This window comes from Oxyura jamaicensis, chromosome 2 (assembly GCF_011077185.1).
Source record: "Oxyura jamaicensis isolate SHBP4307 breed ruddy duck chromosome 2, BPBGC_Ojam_1.0, whole genome shotgun sequence".
NCBI classification, from domain to species: Eukaryota; Metazoa; Chordata; class Aves; order Anseriformes; family Anatidae; genus Oxyura; species Oxyura jamaicensis.
In genome coordinates this window covers 28,695,217-28,711,850 of record NC_048894.1, presented here as the reverse complement: position 1 = coordinate 28,711,850, position 16,634 = coordinate 28,695,217, and the positions used below count along the sequence as shown (strand labels likewise).

At 35.8% G+C, this 16,634-nt stretch overlaps 1 protein-coding gene across 6 annotated transcripts in view; it reads left to right on the top strand.

Moving 5' to 3' along the window:
- Window positions 1–16,634, top strand: part of THSD7A (thrombospondin type 1 domain containing 7A) — a 271,309-nt gene that overhangs the window by 221,699 nt on the left and 32,976 nt on the right. For all 6 annotated transcript variants that reach the window (XM_035319518.1, XM_035319521.1, XM_035319519.1 and 3 more), the window contains 2 exons: window positions 991–1,185; window positions 4,345–4,608. In XM_035319518.1, the coding sequence (XP_035175409.1) occupies window positions 991–1,185; window positions 4,345–4,608 (459 nt within the window). The remainder of the gene's footprint in view (window positions 1–990; window positions 1,186–4,344; window positions 4,609–16,634) is intronic.

Sequence of the window (16,634 nt, the reverse complement as noted above, 5' to 3'; positions counted from 1 at the left end):
TTGCTGCAACAATTGGTGATTCAAATTACTTTCACAGTCATTATGAGATACTGCATATACTGTGTGCTGTCAGATGCCAAGAAGCATAAATATGATTCTATTGTGTAAACAAACAACTAGAACTTTCCAATCTAGTTACTGCATAATAACATTTATGGTTTTGGGGGCTAGGAAATAAAATGAGATTTACTGAGGCTTAGGTTAGAATAATAGATAAGCAACCATGTTAAAGAAAAAATCCACAAAAAAAACAGTAATAGAACATTGTTAAAGTCTATACTAACAGAACAGACCTATTTGTAAATCCTTATATTCCAAATACTTCCTTTTGTGCCACCTGTGTTTTTTTAAAGAAAATTATTTTTCTTTTAAGTAGATTTTGTTCAGGATGTGGCTGTTCTATAAAAAGTTGTGCCCCTACTTGTTGGTACCCCACCCACAGCAAACATAGTTAGTCATTCGACTTTTTTACAAGAACAAAACCTTCTGAAGAACTTTGAGCAGCAATACTGCTGCAAGTGGCTAAGCAGTATTTAGAATATATTTCTAAATTTTATGTCTGTCCCTTTTCTAAAATATACCCTATCGATACAATTTTGTATCTTTTGCACTACTCAGCTACTTAAAATGGCATTTCAATTTTTTAAATGCCTGAGTTATAGCCTGTCTCTGTAGGTAAAATGATAATGGGAGAAGCAGTACAACAGCTTGGATAACATAGTGCAATCTTTATAATATTTGTTGTCTATAACTTTTTTTTTTCCTGGCAAATACTGATAGACAAATAGTAATTTAAAGAAAATCTCAAAAAGAAGTCAGTCAGAAATAGCAAATGTATTAATTCAAGATATAACTGATTTAAAATATTAGGCTGTCGTATAGCTATTATGGGCTTTCAATGTGAGTTTGTGGTAGTATGTTGTAGACTTACTAAATTAGAGACATCCATGAAAAACTGCTGAATTAAACCCTATCCTTTTTTCCTTCCAGCAATTACTTGTCGCAGACAAGATGGAGGACAGGCTGACATCAGTGAGTGCCTTAAATATGCTGGCCCCTTACCATCCTTAACACAGACGTGCCAGATTCCTTGCCAAGATGATTGTCAGTTTACAAACTGGTCAAAGTTTTCTTCCTGTAATGGGGACTGTGGAGGAGTCAGAACAAGAAAACGCATTCTTGTTGGTAAGAGTAACAAGAAGAACAATGCATCTTTTATTAATTGTTGCTACTGTTTTGATTAAAGCCTTAGTTGTTCTAAGGCTCCCTTATTACAAGCAAGCAACATTTGTCATTGGAACAGAAAACAGACCCATTCTTACTGTCATGCTCTGTATAGTTGGTGGAACAACAACAACAAAATAGTGAACTCCTGCCTTATGTATCAAACCCTTGATCATAGCGAAGTGGCTAGAGAGAAGTAAGGATAACAAAGGAAGCTGGCATTTCTGCATTATGGAGTATAGATAGTAAAGTATAAAGCAAACCATTTATTTTTCTGACAGATAAGTCAGAATTATCTCTAGTGATAATTAGGTGGAAAACTTCAAGCAGCATAATAAACCAACAACCTCTGACCCAGAGTCTGAGGAAATAAAATAAAAAATATATCTTTACCTGCATTTTGTTGTGTATTCCGTTGTCTTTACAGCAAAAGGGCTATCCTTGTTTAGTATTAAAAATTTTTCATAACTTGCTTATTCCACATCCTGATTCTGCAGCCTGCACACAAAGAAGTAAAGAAGGTTCACAGGATTGCTGAATCTCCAAAGCCTCCTGGGCAACCTGTGCCAGTGCTTCAAAAACACTTCGTAAATGGATTTACTGAGCACTCGCATAGTAAGCAAGTGCTTCCTGATGTTTAAATGTAACCTCCTGCTTTCCACTTTGTGCCCGTTGCCTCTTGTCCTGGCAATTGGCACCAGTGAACAGAGCCTGGCTCTGTCCTCTTTGTACCTGCCCTTCAGGTTTTTACAGATATTGATAAGATTCTTCCTGATCCTCCTCTTCTCCAGGTTGAACAGCCCCAGCTCTCGAGTCCTTGGTGTACACCAGGACTCCTAGGTCCTTTCCTGCAGTGCTGCTTTCCAGATGAGGTGGCCTCCAGCACGTCCTGGTGCATGGGGTTGTTCCTCCCCAGGTGCAGGACTTTGCACTTCTCCTGGTTGAACTTCAAGAGGTTCCTGTCTGCTCCATCCTGTCAAGGTCCCTCTGGATGGCAGCATGGCCCTCACGTGTATCAGCCACTCTCCCAAGTTTTGTGTCCTCTGCAAATGTACTGAGAGTGCACTCTACCCCATCATCCAGATTGTTATGGAAGATGTTAAATAGCCAGCATTGCACTACAGCGTACACTGTTAGTACTGGCTTCCAACTAGACATTGTGCGACTGACTATTACCCTCGAGGCATGTCCATACAGCCACCCTCTCTCTGCCCATCTAGGTCATGCTTCTTACCTGCAGTTTTGAATGTCAAATTTGTGATTAATATAGTCCTTCCCTGGTCTGAACGTTTGCTCTTTAAAGTTCTTTGTGTTCTCCATTCTTCTGTTGTCTTCATCCAGCAGCTCAGATCACTGCAAGAGGCAATACTCTGCTTAAATTTCCACCTTATTTTTGACACAACTGTGAATAATCGTTAGTGTATGATTTTCTTCTTCACTAGGGTCTTTCTCTGTTTTGTGATGCTCTGTTATTTTATGTCCATGTCCTTGAAATCTCTTGAGGTTTTCTTAAAACAGTTTTTATACTGATGTCCAGCATTTGCCACAATTTTTTTCCATGCTCTATGTTGTGGACACCCTTTGAATAACATTTTCTTCATTTTTTTTTTTTAATCTGCTCTTTTATTTCTGCATGAAGATTAAAAAACAAACAAACAAACAAAAAAACAATAAAAAAACAGGCTCTGTTTAAAATTGTAACTGAAATATCAAGAGTGATGTTTGGCCTCTGTCACAGCTCTATTTGCCAAGTAGTCTATATTCTCTGTATTAGAGGCAAGGTAGATAAAGGGGGTACCCATTGGCAGTCTCAGAAAAAATATGATAGGATAAAAGCCCTATCTTCCATTTCATTCCCCTGTAAATCTGAAGACCTGTGGACAGTGAATAATTAATATCTTCAGAAATGCTCATTGTGACTGTCTTACAATTCCAATTAACTTTATGCCAGGCTTGGTTCCACATGTGGGGAAAAAAACCCTAACACTTTAAAAAGAAAAAAAAAAAAAAGGCAAGAAATAATGGATTGTCTTACCACACCATCAGTACTGTGAGATTCTTACATGTTGTGAGTTAAGTTACCCCTTCAGACTTGCTAAAGCAGTCATAGGTGCTGTGGTACTGTCTCTGTTGCAATGAGCTACCTACCATACAGGTATGTGGGAGTGCATTCGTAATTATCCATAGAGAAAATGATGATGATGAGGAGCATATTTTTAGTATAAAGGTGTATTATCAAAAGAAAAAGGAACTCATTTCTTCACGTGCCCTGTTTTTTGTTGTTAATAAAGGCTGTAGTAAATATAAGCACTAAAGGGACTGCAAAGCTGTGTCCAGTGCTTAGGTTTGACAATCAAGGAAAATACTGCAAAATATTAATTTATCATATCATATAAGTAGCAGGGATTTTTTTTAAACTGCTTCTGTGAAGACTTCTTCATTAATACACATGAGCTGTCATATACAGAAAGGAAAATAGAGCAAATTTAACCATAGAGAAAATTAAAAATAAATTTAATGGGGGCTGGGAGTTGAGTTGGATGGGTACACTGCGGTTTGGGAAGAAAAATGATATTTGAAGATAAACAAATTCACAGGAGGAGCTTTCTCTAATAGTGAAGAGGAATTGTAATTACTAACACAATGCTTGATAACAGGTGGTGAATTTAAAAGTTTTTGACATTTTGTAAGAAGGTAGTATTGTAACAAAGATGCATGTTACTTCCTCCTGCGATTTTCTTCAACTTGAGAAAGTTTTATACAGAGATTTATTTACTTTTTATTGGACTGCACGCCACTGTTGAAATAGGGGGAAATCATATATTTCTTTATTTGCAAACTTTTTCAAACTGCTTTCAAAGTGCTTGTACACCCCAGGTACTTTTATCCAAAGTAAACATAAATATATGGCTTTATCTTAAGTTACCCCTGTGCAAACTATAGACATTCGTTACTTAAGAAATTCAAGTCATTAACCTAAATAAATTAAAATGAATGTAAATAGTTTTAGGAACTCAAATTTTATTTCAAGAACGTAGATTTGCAAACTTTGGCTTTTTTTTTTTTTTTTGAGAATTAAACTGATACAAACTTTCTAAAATAATTATTTCTTCTTTCTAGGAAAAAGTAAGAAAAGGGACAAATGCAAAAATTCTCAGTTGTATCCTCTGATTGAGAATCAGTTTTGTCCATGTGATAAATATAGCGCTCAGCCCGTGGGAAATTGGTCAGACTGTATTTTACCTGAGGGTAAAGTGGAAATATTGCTGGGAATGAAGATGCAAGGAGACATTAAGGAATGTGGACAAGGCTATCGTTACCAGGCCATGGCATGCTATGATCAAAATAGTCGACTTGTGGAAACATCACGATGCAACAGTCACGGTATTTAGAAGTTTCTTTTCTTTCATCAATTTATCCAACTGCTTTATTGCATTTAACCTAATATCTGTACAGGTAGAAACAGCAGATCGATATTTATTGCTAAGGTTATGTTTTATCCCAAGATACCTTCAAACACAATACACATTTTGTAAGCTTCTGCAAAGACACTTTATTGCTGACTCACAAAACAGAAAACTTTATTTTTACTGATTACTACAGAGTAATATATAAAAGTTAAGTCATGGTAAACTACCAACTAGGTGTTTTAATAAATAAAAGGCTAATGCTGTCATTTTTCCAGAAAACTGTACCTGTGAATTTGAGAATGAAACCACTTTGAAGAGTCAGATCCTCAAAAAATAAACAGAGACAGCACAGGACTATTTTGAAAAGAAATATATATATATATTTTTCCCATGAAATAAGCACAGATTCTTTAGATAGCTTTAATCTCCTTAAATAGCCTTATCTCTACCCTTTCCTCTTCAGTGCCTTAATAGATATACATTGACCTGAGTTCAACAGCACACAGTACATTCTCTGTGTCATTCTGTCATGTGTAAATGTAGGTTGCTTAAAGAGTTTATATTCTTTATATTCACATTGCTCTGGGAGGGAACACTTGCATTCCTGAAGAAGATGCATCTATAGTATTAGGATCAAAACTGGCATTTTCTGATTTTCAGTGAGCCAGAAATGTGCTAATTTACATCACTGGAGTTTTTGTGTTCATTTGTTTCCCTGCTTGCAGTGCAAAAATTTATCTGAGCTGAAAAACTGGATGTTAGTCTCAATGCCATTAAAAGGTCAATGTAAGTTTAATTTGTATATGTATTCTAATTTATATGTTAAATTAAGATAAAAGAAATTTCATTTATTTACCTGAATGAAGTTAAAATAGCTAATCAAAGGAATTGAATGAGTTATGGTGACTTTAATTAGCACTATTAATTCCTGTTTAGAGCTAGGGTAAATTAGAAACTCTGAATGCATGAAGCCAAACTGTGGCATCTTTGTGATTAGATGGAAAAGCAAGCGTTCACCTTAATATCTGAAAGCAAAGATAGAAGATAATTTTGTGAATAATTTTCTCCAATGGTTATTTATTTATTTTTTAGTTGTAGTTAATTTATACTGAAGGATATGCAACTAAAATTTGTTTAAATACATCTGAATGTCAAATTTGGCTTATTTTTTCAGATAACTTTTTTTTTTTTTTTTTTTTGATAAATCATATTTTGGAATGACTGAATAAATACCTAGATTTAAAACTGTCATGGAACAGGAAACCTGTCTTTAAGCTCTGAGTACTTACAGTGTTCTTTAGTTATGTTCTCAGCTGTTTGCTCTCGGTGTTGAGGCCCACAGAGTTAGGCCTTGTTTTGTTCTTTTATATAGTCTAAAAAGACCATGCTATGCTTCCTAGACCTGACTGGGAGTGTTTGCCAGCTTTGTGGTAACAAACAAACAAACAAAAAAGCAAACAAACAAACAAAAAGCTCTCTAATGACCAGCAGCTGTGTGAGCACAGATCTGCTTGTTGTCCTGAGGGAATCAGAAAGGTGTTCAGAAAGCTGGAAAAATCTGTGGAGCAATCTGAATTGGTCAGAAGCTACAATTACAAAATGCAACACTGTTTTTTTTTTTTTTTCCTTTTTTGTTCCGTTTGATTCTTTTTAACTGTGACCCCATGTGTGAAATTCATACTCTTTCAGCTATGAGTCCAGAGTGACCTTGGTCAGTGAAAAGTAGAAAATAGTAAAAGAAGTGAAGTCCATGGGAAACCAGAGTGGCTGATGGCCCAATGCCAGACTTTTATTGTTGACTTGAGTAATGGGGAGGGACTCATTTTTTTGTGACAACGGCTGAGGGAAAACATGCAAAAGAAGCAGCAGCTGTCTGTCCAAGCGCAAATTATAGGTACTGTATACAGTAGGTAAAGTGCTGCTTTAGGTAACTTGCAAAAAGAAGTAGGAACTGTTCCTTTTCATAAAACAGGCATGGACCTTTCTGCTTTCAAACCCTGGCAGTGCATATTGAAGTGCTTGCCACAGTAGTACAAAATGGGAAGTCACATGACTATCTGCTTGCTTTTTTGCACTAACCTCATAAACCCAAAGAGAGGTAAAATATCTCACTATATATAAGACTGGTGGTGAGACACTTGGATATTCCAGACACCAATACGCTGTGGTATACAGAATTTTATGTTACACGGCTCAGGTTTCCCACTACACATGCTTAGTTTCTTTCTGTACAGTATGCAACATCCTGCCTTTATTGCAATATTCCTCATTGCAGCAGTGATTAATACACATATTTGACTATATTCCTGTGTCATTAGAATGTCTACTATAGAATAATTTAAGTTTACTGTGTTTTTCTTTTTTCAATAACCTTAATGATAGCAAACAGCTTAAACCAAAGCTTTAAAAAAAAATAAAATAAAATAATTCCATATCAAGAATCAGAGAGAAAAAGTAGGAAGAAAGAATGGAAACAAAGCCTTTTCTAAGCCATTTTTGTTTACCGTCATAACTCTTCATTGTAGCAATTTCCAGTCTAATGGATTTTATCAGTGAATGTCCCCTACATTGACCACAGTGACCACAATGAATAATGAAACAGTGGAAAAGCTACTAACAGAATATTGCTATTATACCTGCTATACCCAGGGCTACCGTTTACATGCCATTAGCACTAGTAGACCCCAGAGAGACTCTTCCCCAAACATAAAATAGCTTTGATTTTTTGTTGTTTTTTTCCACAGTTCCCATTTTCCTTTTTTTTTTTTTTTTTTTTTTTTCCTCACTGGAGATTTGAAGTCTCTTTTTACTCTCTTTGTAAACTGGAAAGAAGTTTTTTGAGTCATTGTTATATTTACTCTAGATTGGAAAGCCTGAAGCCTTTGGTTTTTGTTCCTTTTTTTTTTTTTTTTTTTTTTTGTGTGTGTGTGTGTATGTATTTGATTTTGTATGTATTTTTATTATTCTTATTTCTTTTTAAAAAATATTAAGCTGTCTGGTTCTTTGATTTTTTTTCCCCTGCTTCATTACATGTTTTTTGTAGTAAAGCACAAGGTCTCTATGTGTGTTTTCTCATCAGTTCCATTTGAGGGAGAGACTGCCTTTCTCTTATCCATGGTGTAATGCATAGGCAGATGAAGCTTGGAATTGCTGTTGAACTAATCCTGCATTCCTTGTGCATTCTAAAATTGTTTGACAGGAATTTTAGGTGTACATGAAATGAGGTATTTAATCTGATTCTGATGCTAAGGAATTGAACTGATGCTAAGGAATATATTGCTAAAATTATGGTTTCCTTTCCAGTAGCCTTTCTAGAACAAAAATCTATTATTGATAGGTGTAGTGCGTGCACATAGTACAGACTGTTTCTAAGGCTTATCTAATTTATTGTTTGCCTTCAGCATTTTTTCCAGGTTTAGCATACTTTTGCAGTTACAAAGGAGCTAGAACAGATGATATAGATGTTTCAATCTAATTTCAGTGTATGTTTGCTGCCTTTTCTGAATATCTGCTTTGTATTCATGGGTTATGTTCCAATGATTTGTTTTATTTTTCTGAACATGTATAAGCTGCTGTTTTGCCAGTTAAATCTTACTTTATATCTTGCCAGTGTTTATGATGTTTTTCTTGCTGTTTTCATGCCTTTGGTATATGACAGTTCTTTAGTTTGGCATCTCTAGATTTCAGTGTGCTGTATGTTTTTATCTTTAAGAACAAATGTAAAAGCTATATTATGCCAAATCAACAAGGGACTTCTGTGGTATCACAATGGTTATCCCACCTGCTACCAAATGAAAGTGCCTTGTAGCTTCCCATCAATCTGCTTTTAGTTTTTCAAGCTAAGCTTGACAGGACTCATAACTCAAGCCTGCTTAGTTTATTTTTGTAAATTCTAACATAGTCGCTTATTTCCCTGTGGAAATGGTAGCATTGAATTTTTCACTAATTTTATACCTAGCCCAAGGTAGAGTAAGGTTTGTCTGCTATGTTGTCTGCTTTGTTCAGAAATCTGTTTTACTGTTAGTTCTTGTGAATTTTTTATTTCTTTTCCAAGCAGTACAGTACGTAATCACAAATGGGATATGATTTTGCAAATTAGCTTGGACTAGAAAAGAAATCAAGGTGATTATTTAAGGAAAATGTTTTCTTATTATTATTATTATATGTGTAGTGCCCGACTTTTACTTGAACTTCTGTTATCTCATGACATTATGAGATAGGAAATGGGGGTAATTGTACTTCTTCATCTGTGATAACATCCTCTAAATCTGACAAGAAGGGCAAACTATACCCACACTGATGTTATTAATATATCATGGAATATGTCATGTTATATACTGAAATGGCACAAGAAACTCAAATTGCAAGACTGTCAAAAGTTTTATGTAAATACTGCTGGGTAAATTTATGAAGCCATGAATAGGTTTTTGTTAACCAGTCATGCTGTTTTGAGTGGGAGGAATCAGAAAACAGACTTGCTGTGCAATGCCAAAAAATTCATAAGCTGTTTGTTTTGAAAAATGTTGTGTGTTTCTAATCACAGTTCAGTTGACTTCCTTGGAAAAAAAAAAAAAGGTGAACAGGAACAGAAGAGTAAATACTTCAGAGCTCTTTTTACTGCTTGACACATCTAACTATGTGACACATCTAACTATATTTGAGAAGAGGTAATTAACAGTTTCAAAGAAACTGAGGAGCTAAAGGAAGGGCACAACACAAGGAAGGCCCCTAATTTTGTAAGAGGTTTCATGCAGTAATATTCAAAATTTTGAGTGTAGCTATAAAATCACAAGTATGAGTAGGTTTCTCAATAACTCTGGAGTGACCATAACTAAAATAAGGAAAGGCAAAATGTGGTTAAATCTGTTGTTACTGCTAGGTGTGAACACTGGAGAGGCAGGGGGCAGAGTCCTTCTGAATGTGGTCCTTAGATTTCTGTAGCTTAGCAAGTACTTCAGAACAAATCCTAAACTAACAGCTGAAAATAGACTTAAGTATCAGCTGCAGAATGAAAAGATGCTTTTTCTTATTTTGTTTTTATCTGCAGTTTTTTTCCAGTATTATATATGCCTAATATTTTTCTCCTCCCCTCCCCTCTTTTTCCAAATTTGAGCTATATTTATTGATAGATAAATAAATAAATACTATTCAGAAGCCATTTAAAGTATTCTGCCTTTGTTATTTTTCAGCCATATCAGTTCTGCAATGTGTGGGCAGGAGCTAACAGCTGACTCTTGTCAACAAATGTGGCAGTGTCAGATGAAAGAGTTAACTGACCTGTTGTTTATCTGTTTTCCTTGATGGAAGATGTATGAACTGCCTTTTCTTTGGTTTCTGCTTTGTTTCATTACTACCTAGGTAATTTTACTGGAGAAATACAAAAACACGCAGTTCACTTGATACTCATATGTAAGGTTGTTTATTTTTCCCATCAGAAAAGCAACAGGTTTCATAGCTTTATTCTTGTCATTACTACTATACTAGAGCTCTGTGGGTAATGACAGGTATCTGCCAACAGTCTGTTCTGTCGTATTTGTGGAAAAAAAAATATCAAAACAGTCTAGAGTCTCTTCATGGTCCCTTTAAAGTGTATCTTGGAATTTTCATGACAACAAAATCAAAAGCACACCACTGTCATGCTTATGAACTATACTGTTTAGTAAATTTAGTTTTCCTCCATCATACCAATTGTAAATCATGACCCACATAAGCTGGGATGTGGTTGCGTATGTGTGCAGCAAAGGCAAACACAGTAGCATGGCAGACAGATGCAGTGTTTTTATATAGGTCGTATTACCCTTCTTAATTCATGTCAGTTTACTGCTAAGACCTTAGGCACAGTCAACCAGTCCAGGATAGTTTGTCTGCTGCCTTATTAGTGTGAGATTATTTCCCCCTTTAGCATTAATTAAATGAGATGCATTGATTTGTGCTGACTCTACAAAGCCCTCCATGGCTACAAGGCTTATGCAGGGGATTAGAGAGGAATATCTGCGTATCAGTGAATACTTTTACAACAGCTGCTGGGAGTATCAATGTGAATCGAGGAATTTTGTATTTAATTGCTTATGTGTGTTATAGTAAACTCACATAGGTTGTAAGTGTCTGCATTGTCTAATATAACAGATAGAACTTGCAGTGTCTACTTGTATTAGGAGTTTTTTTTTCAAATCTTCTTTTACACTTTCAGTATTCTAACCCAAAGTTAGGCAAATTTACCAACAAAGATGGCAGTGTTAAAATTTAATTGAGATTTTCTGTTGAGAGTTTATTCTAAAATAAATGTATTTCCCACAGAAGTTTCAAATACAGTATGGTAATAGGCTTATGTTCTCAAAGTGGTATTAGGATACTTTGCTATTTCATAGCCTGTATCTCTTCTAAGATTTTTTAATTTTTTATTTTTTTTTTTATAATAGATGCCATATTTGTTCATCCTATTGTGTATTCTTTTGGATTACACTGTTGTGCCTGTTGCCCTGCACTAGCATAGGCCTCTGCACTATGGTGCCATCACGTCTGCTCTGTCAATGGCACATCAGTCATGAGGCAGTTACTCATCAAACCAAAGACCTGTGTTTAGTTCAGCAGAGACAGAACTGCTGGTGAAGAATATGGTCAAGTATTAACAATTGCTCTCAGATTTTGAGGAGGCCTTTGAAGGAAAATCATGAAAAAAAAAAAAAAAAAAAAAAAAAACATTTGGAGTCCCATCTATTTTTCCATGGCTAGGCAGAAGAAATCAAGAAATACATATATATTCTGTTACACGTGAAATTCAAAGAATTGTTGTTTTGTTTTATTTTGTTTACCCTGGAAGATGAGATCTTAGGACTTTGTATTTCCTTGAAAAAAATATCTTAAAGAACATAACCATTACTCTGACTGTATTTTTTTCTTGGAAACATAGCATGACATTTTATTCATAAAAGCGGTAGAACTCTGTTAGTCCTGAGGACAAAAGAGTTCATGTAAACATTAAGATGCTCTTTATGTCTGCACCCTTCAACCCAGGTAGTGGGTCTGTTCTTATACATTGCGGGTGCAGTTTGTGGGGGGAAAACTGGAATCTTACATCCACCTATTTAACCTGCTTGGTCATTAGACTAACCACGAAGTCCATTAAAGTCCTCCATTATACATTATCCATCACATCTGTTAATGACTTTGTTCTAGGAGTCCAGATTTTATAGCCAATTAGCAATAGACAGTAAACCTTTCCTCTTAATAACGATTTCAATTCTTACACCTAGTAGTTTAAGGCATTTGTTAACTCATGGTTCAGTAATAAATATTTAATGATAGAATAGCCACAATCTCATTCACAAAAGACAACTGCCCATTTCACAGCCTGGTGAAGTCCAACTGATAAGATCTGAAATAACTGAGAAATAACTGCAGTGGGAAAAGGAATAGACCTTAGGAGATGGACGTCTCTTTCCCATACCCTTCTGGACCATGCTGACACAAGGCTCTGTACCAGAGTATCCTAAGATCTCATCTCTTCAACAACCCTTGTATGTTGTGAAGAGAAGGAAGGGCTGCAGGCAGTGTGTAGTGTTTTTTCTCAGGAGGAGGAAAACCAGCAGTCAAAACAGGACACACTGATGTCCAGTGAACTTATCTTTAGTCTTACAGTATTGGCTTGCTATTTCACTGCCCCTCTCTCATTTTCTTACTTTCCTCTCCTATTTTTCTTTACATCCACTTCGCTGCTGTCATTCTCTTTCCTTCTCTCTGCAGCTATCGTATTTCTGCTTCAGTAATTTTGTGCTTGTTCTTTAAACTTCAACACGCTAGCCTGCCACTTGCTGCAGTTGTATTATACACTCTGTACATGTGATATAATGGTGTGATATTCCACCATGCTGACATCCTACCCATCCCCAGGCTTTAGTGAACTGTTTCTTTAATAAGCATTTACAATGTCTAGCACAAGGGGCACTCTTTCAAGGACGATTAAATCAGTGGAAAAAAGACTGAAAATTGAAAAAAGGCCCATTCATGTCCTTTTCACATCAAAAGCTACATACTGCATCACCCGTCTCATTTGCATGTAATCTTTGTTTTTTTGTTTCTGTGTTTTCAGTGTAATTGACCTATATCACAGTATGCCCTCTTCTCACTTGCTAAAATGTTTCCAGCATAGGCAAAATTTACAAATATGGAAGTACCTGAAATATAATAAAAACAGAACAACAAAAAAGCATATTTTTTTCAAAGTTCTGAACATCTGCTTTTTGATTCTCAGGGTGATTGCTATGAACTTCTGGAGATTATAATCCTTAATCATCCTGAAATTTTAAGATATGTTGACATCAGATGCACAGAAAGGCATCTGAGGTGATTAAATGCTTCTCTGAAGCAGTTTCTCAATAGTGGCATTAGAAGAGTAGTAAATGGAATGGGATCTGTCATTTGCAACAAGTAACTTTTAAAATCCAGATATCTTTCTTGGCTAGGGAAATATCTACAAGCAATTTGAAGTCTGCTTCTGCCTAGCTTACAAGGGAGTCCAGTGGCACAGCTAAATGCTAAATAGACTTTTGAGTGAAGTTGAAATAGCGAGGTGTCTGAGAGGAAGAAAAGATGCCAAGAAATTAATATGCCAAAAACTTTTTAATAACAGGTATAACAGAGGTCTTGTCATTTTCATCATACACGTTAATCACCTGCAGAAACCAAATTAGATGCTACAGTCTTTTTATTTCCCTTGGCCCTCTGTTTTTTATTGGGGGAACATTCTTAATGGTTTCACTCTGATCAGGTGATACCTTAGTAGGCTCTTGATGGCATTGCATTCTGTTTGTGCATCACCGAGGTATTGCTTTTGGCAGGATGTCTATTTCTTTTCCCCTCTTTCTTTTTCTCTTCCTATGTAATGTATGTTTTTACAGTTCTCTTGACTATTTTTAAGCCATTTATTTTTCTCTTCTTTCGCCTTGTGTTTTTTTTGCCCTTTCCTCCATTACCCCTTAGTCTCTCTCTTCTCGTGTCTCCTTTGTTGTTTTGACCATCATAGAATGATAGAATATCCTAAGTTGGAAGGGATCATCAACAAGGATCATCAGCTTCAACTCCTAGATCCACACAGGACCACCCAGAAATCAAACCATATGTTTCAGACTGTTGTCCAAATGCTTCTTGAAATTTGGCAGGCCTGCTGCTGTGACCACTTCCTGCTCCAGTGCCCAGCCACTCTCTCAGTGAAGAACCTTTCCATAACATTCACCCTGAACCTCTCCTGTTGCAGCTTCATGATGTTGGGCCCTATCCCTGGTCACCAGTTAGAAGAGATCTTCAGCACCTACCCCGTGTGAGGAAGCTATAGGCTGCCATGAGGACTCCCCTCAGTCTCCTCTTCTCCAGGCTGAATGAACAGGGATTCAGGAACAGTTGCTCCTCATACATCTTCTCCTCTAGACCTTTTGCCATCTTCACAGCCTTCCTTTGGATGTTCTCTAATAGTTTTATGTCCTTATGTTGTGGAGCCCAAAACCGCACATATTAACTGAGGTGAGGCCACAAAAATGCAGAGCAGAGTGGGACAATCCCTTCCCTTGACCTGCTATCAATGCTGTGCCTGATGCACCCCAGGGGTGTTGGCCCTTTTGGCTGTCAGGTCACACTGCTGGCTCATATTCAACCAGCAGCCCCAGACCCCTTTCTGCAGGGTTTCTCTCCAGCCTCTCGTCCCGGGTTTGTAGGTATAATCAAGGATTATCCCATCAACCAACACTTGTTAAACAAATGCTTGTTCTTGTTAAATTTCATACACTTGGTGATTAACCAGCACTCTACTCTGTCAAGATCTCTCTACAGTAGAGAGAGTCATCAGATCTTCCTAATGCAGTTACGTCCACCAATTTACTTAGTATGTGTTCAAACCCTACAACCAGATCATTCATTGAAGAGCACCGTCCCTAAAATGGAGCCCTGGGGAACCTCATTAGTGACTGGCCACCAGCCAGATGTAACTCAGTTTACTATAACCCTTTGAGCCCAAACTGTCAGTCAGTCGTTCACTGTGATGGTATGGTTCCGTTTGCTATTTTGTAGCATCTGTTGAACTACAGTTCAATGTTAATTAAAATATTTCCTTTGACTTACTTATAATATAATGAATTTGATACCTCATGTTAGCAAGATTATATCTTGTTAACTTAAAATCTTGTTAAACTTTTTACTAACATTCTCATTATCTTATAAAAAGTCTTTATTATCCTTGTTCGGATCAACTGAAAGAAAATAAAGCAAAATAGTTTATAATTTGTCAATAATTTTAATTATGTATGTCCCACACAGGCTCAGTTTGGTACGCATAGTTATCTAAGTCCCAAAATACTGTGATATCTTAGAGAACATCTTATATGACTGTGACAGACTGGGAAGATCTCTTTGAGATGGATTTAAATAGCTTTTAAAAAGCTATTAACATAGCTTTTAATTTAAATTAAAGTTTAAAATAGCTCAGAGGTTTATGGCCAATCTTTAAAACAAAGTTTTCCTGAATCAGCCTGTAGTTGTCAAAGTTCCCTACTTAAGGGTGTACAATATATTTAAAGCAGCTTTAATTTATTTCTTCCAGACATTAATCACAGAGACAGAAATTTAATGAATGCTAAATGGCAAAATTGTGTTATAGGCGACAGTTTTTTCCAGCTAAAAAAAAAAAATAATGAGAAGTTATGTTGAAAGAAAATGTGGCATATCAGAATCTCAAGCAAATTTATAAACAGTAAAATCTTCTGAGAGTACCATCAGACTGTAAATATCTTTTTTTTTTTAATTTTAGTTGTTTCTTTTAACTTTGCTGTTATTGTACATTTTCATTCAGTATTTTGTTAATGGTATGTGCAGATGATTTTGTATAGCATCTAAGAAGACCTGTTGAGTGCTCATTTTTGCTGAAGATAGTTTGATATTTATGAAGTCAAAGTTCAGTGTAGAAAAGGGCTTTGAGATCAGATACAACTGATTTCTGACTAACTCAGAGATGTTGGGTAAGATGAAATGTAATCAATTTTACATCTACTACTGCAGGGCAATCTGTGTCACCTCGTCTGGTACACAATGATACAATCTTCAAAAATATATTTTGTCTGACACAGTGTACCTTTCATACAATATCACTGAGCTGGTCAATCAAATGATGAGGAATATTTAATGAACATGCTTGTAATTCCAGCTAAGAGCATTCTAGCCATATTAAAGAAGATACATTTAATGAACAGTAGTTCTGAGGTACTCAAATTCAAGATGTGCTCTGTATATTTATTTAATTATGTAAAATTTCCAAACAGAGAAGAGCTATCTGGAATAAAACCATTATCTGAATTTGGCTATAAAATATTCTGAATGTTACTGTATGTTTAATAAAAAATAACTCTTATGTTTTTGTGTTTAATACAGATTGATGGAAGCAGTTAGAAATAGGTATATAGAAATATTTTAAGTGTTTTGTTTTTTTACACTATATGTGATTGTTTGATGTTGGCTGCTTTCAGAAGAGATAGGATAGCTATACTGAGAAGTACAGGTTAAAAACATAAAGGTGCTAACACCAGCTGTGATAAAAATGACAGTGCTTGCTTTCAAGATACAAAATCAGGATATGTGAGAAACATTTGAAACTATGCCAATCATTTGAAAATCTTGCCCATGTATGTATTAATTTTGCAACTGTGTTCATCAAAGATTTTAATTCATTCTATATGCACTGATCTTTTTAATCTTTAAAGTTAACATTTGCCAACAGTAAATATGTTCAAGAACTGATGCAGGAAAGGGGAGGGGAGAGTTCATACAGGTTTAGGATATAGTTGTAGTAAAAATGCAGTGAAGGCCAGCTTATTCTTTGAGGCCTTACAGCTTCTGCCATAAATATTGGCATAAATGGCACACATTGTAGAGCTATGGCATATGTTGCTTTTGAAAGAAAGACATTTTCACTTGCTTAGTGAATCGAGGCTTCATGTTACTCCCTGCAGACCATGTCCT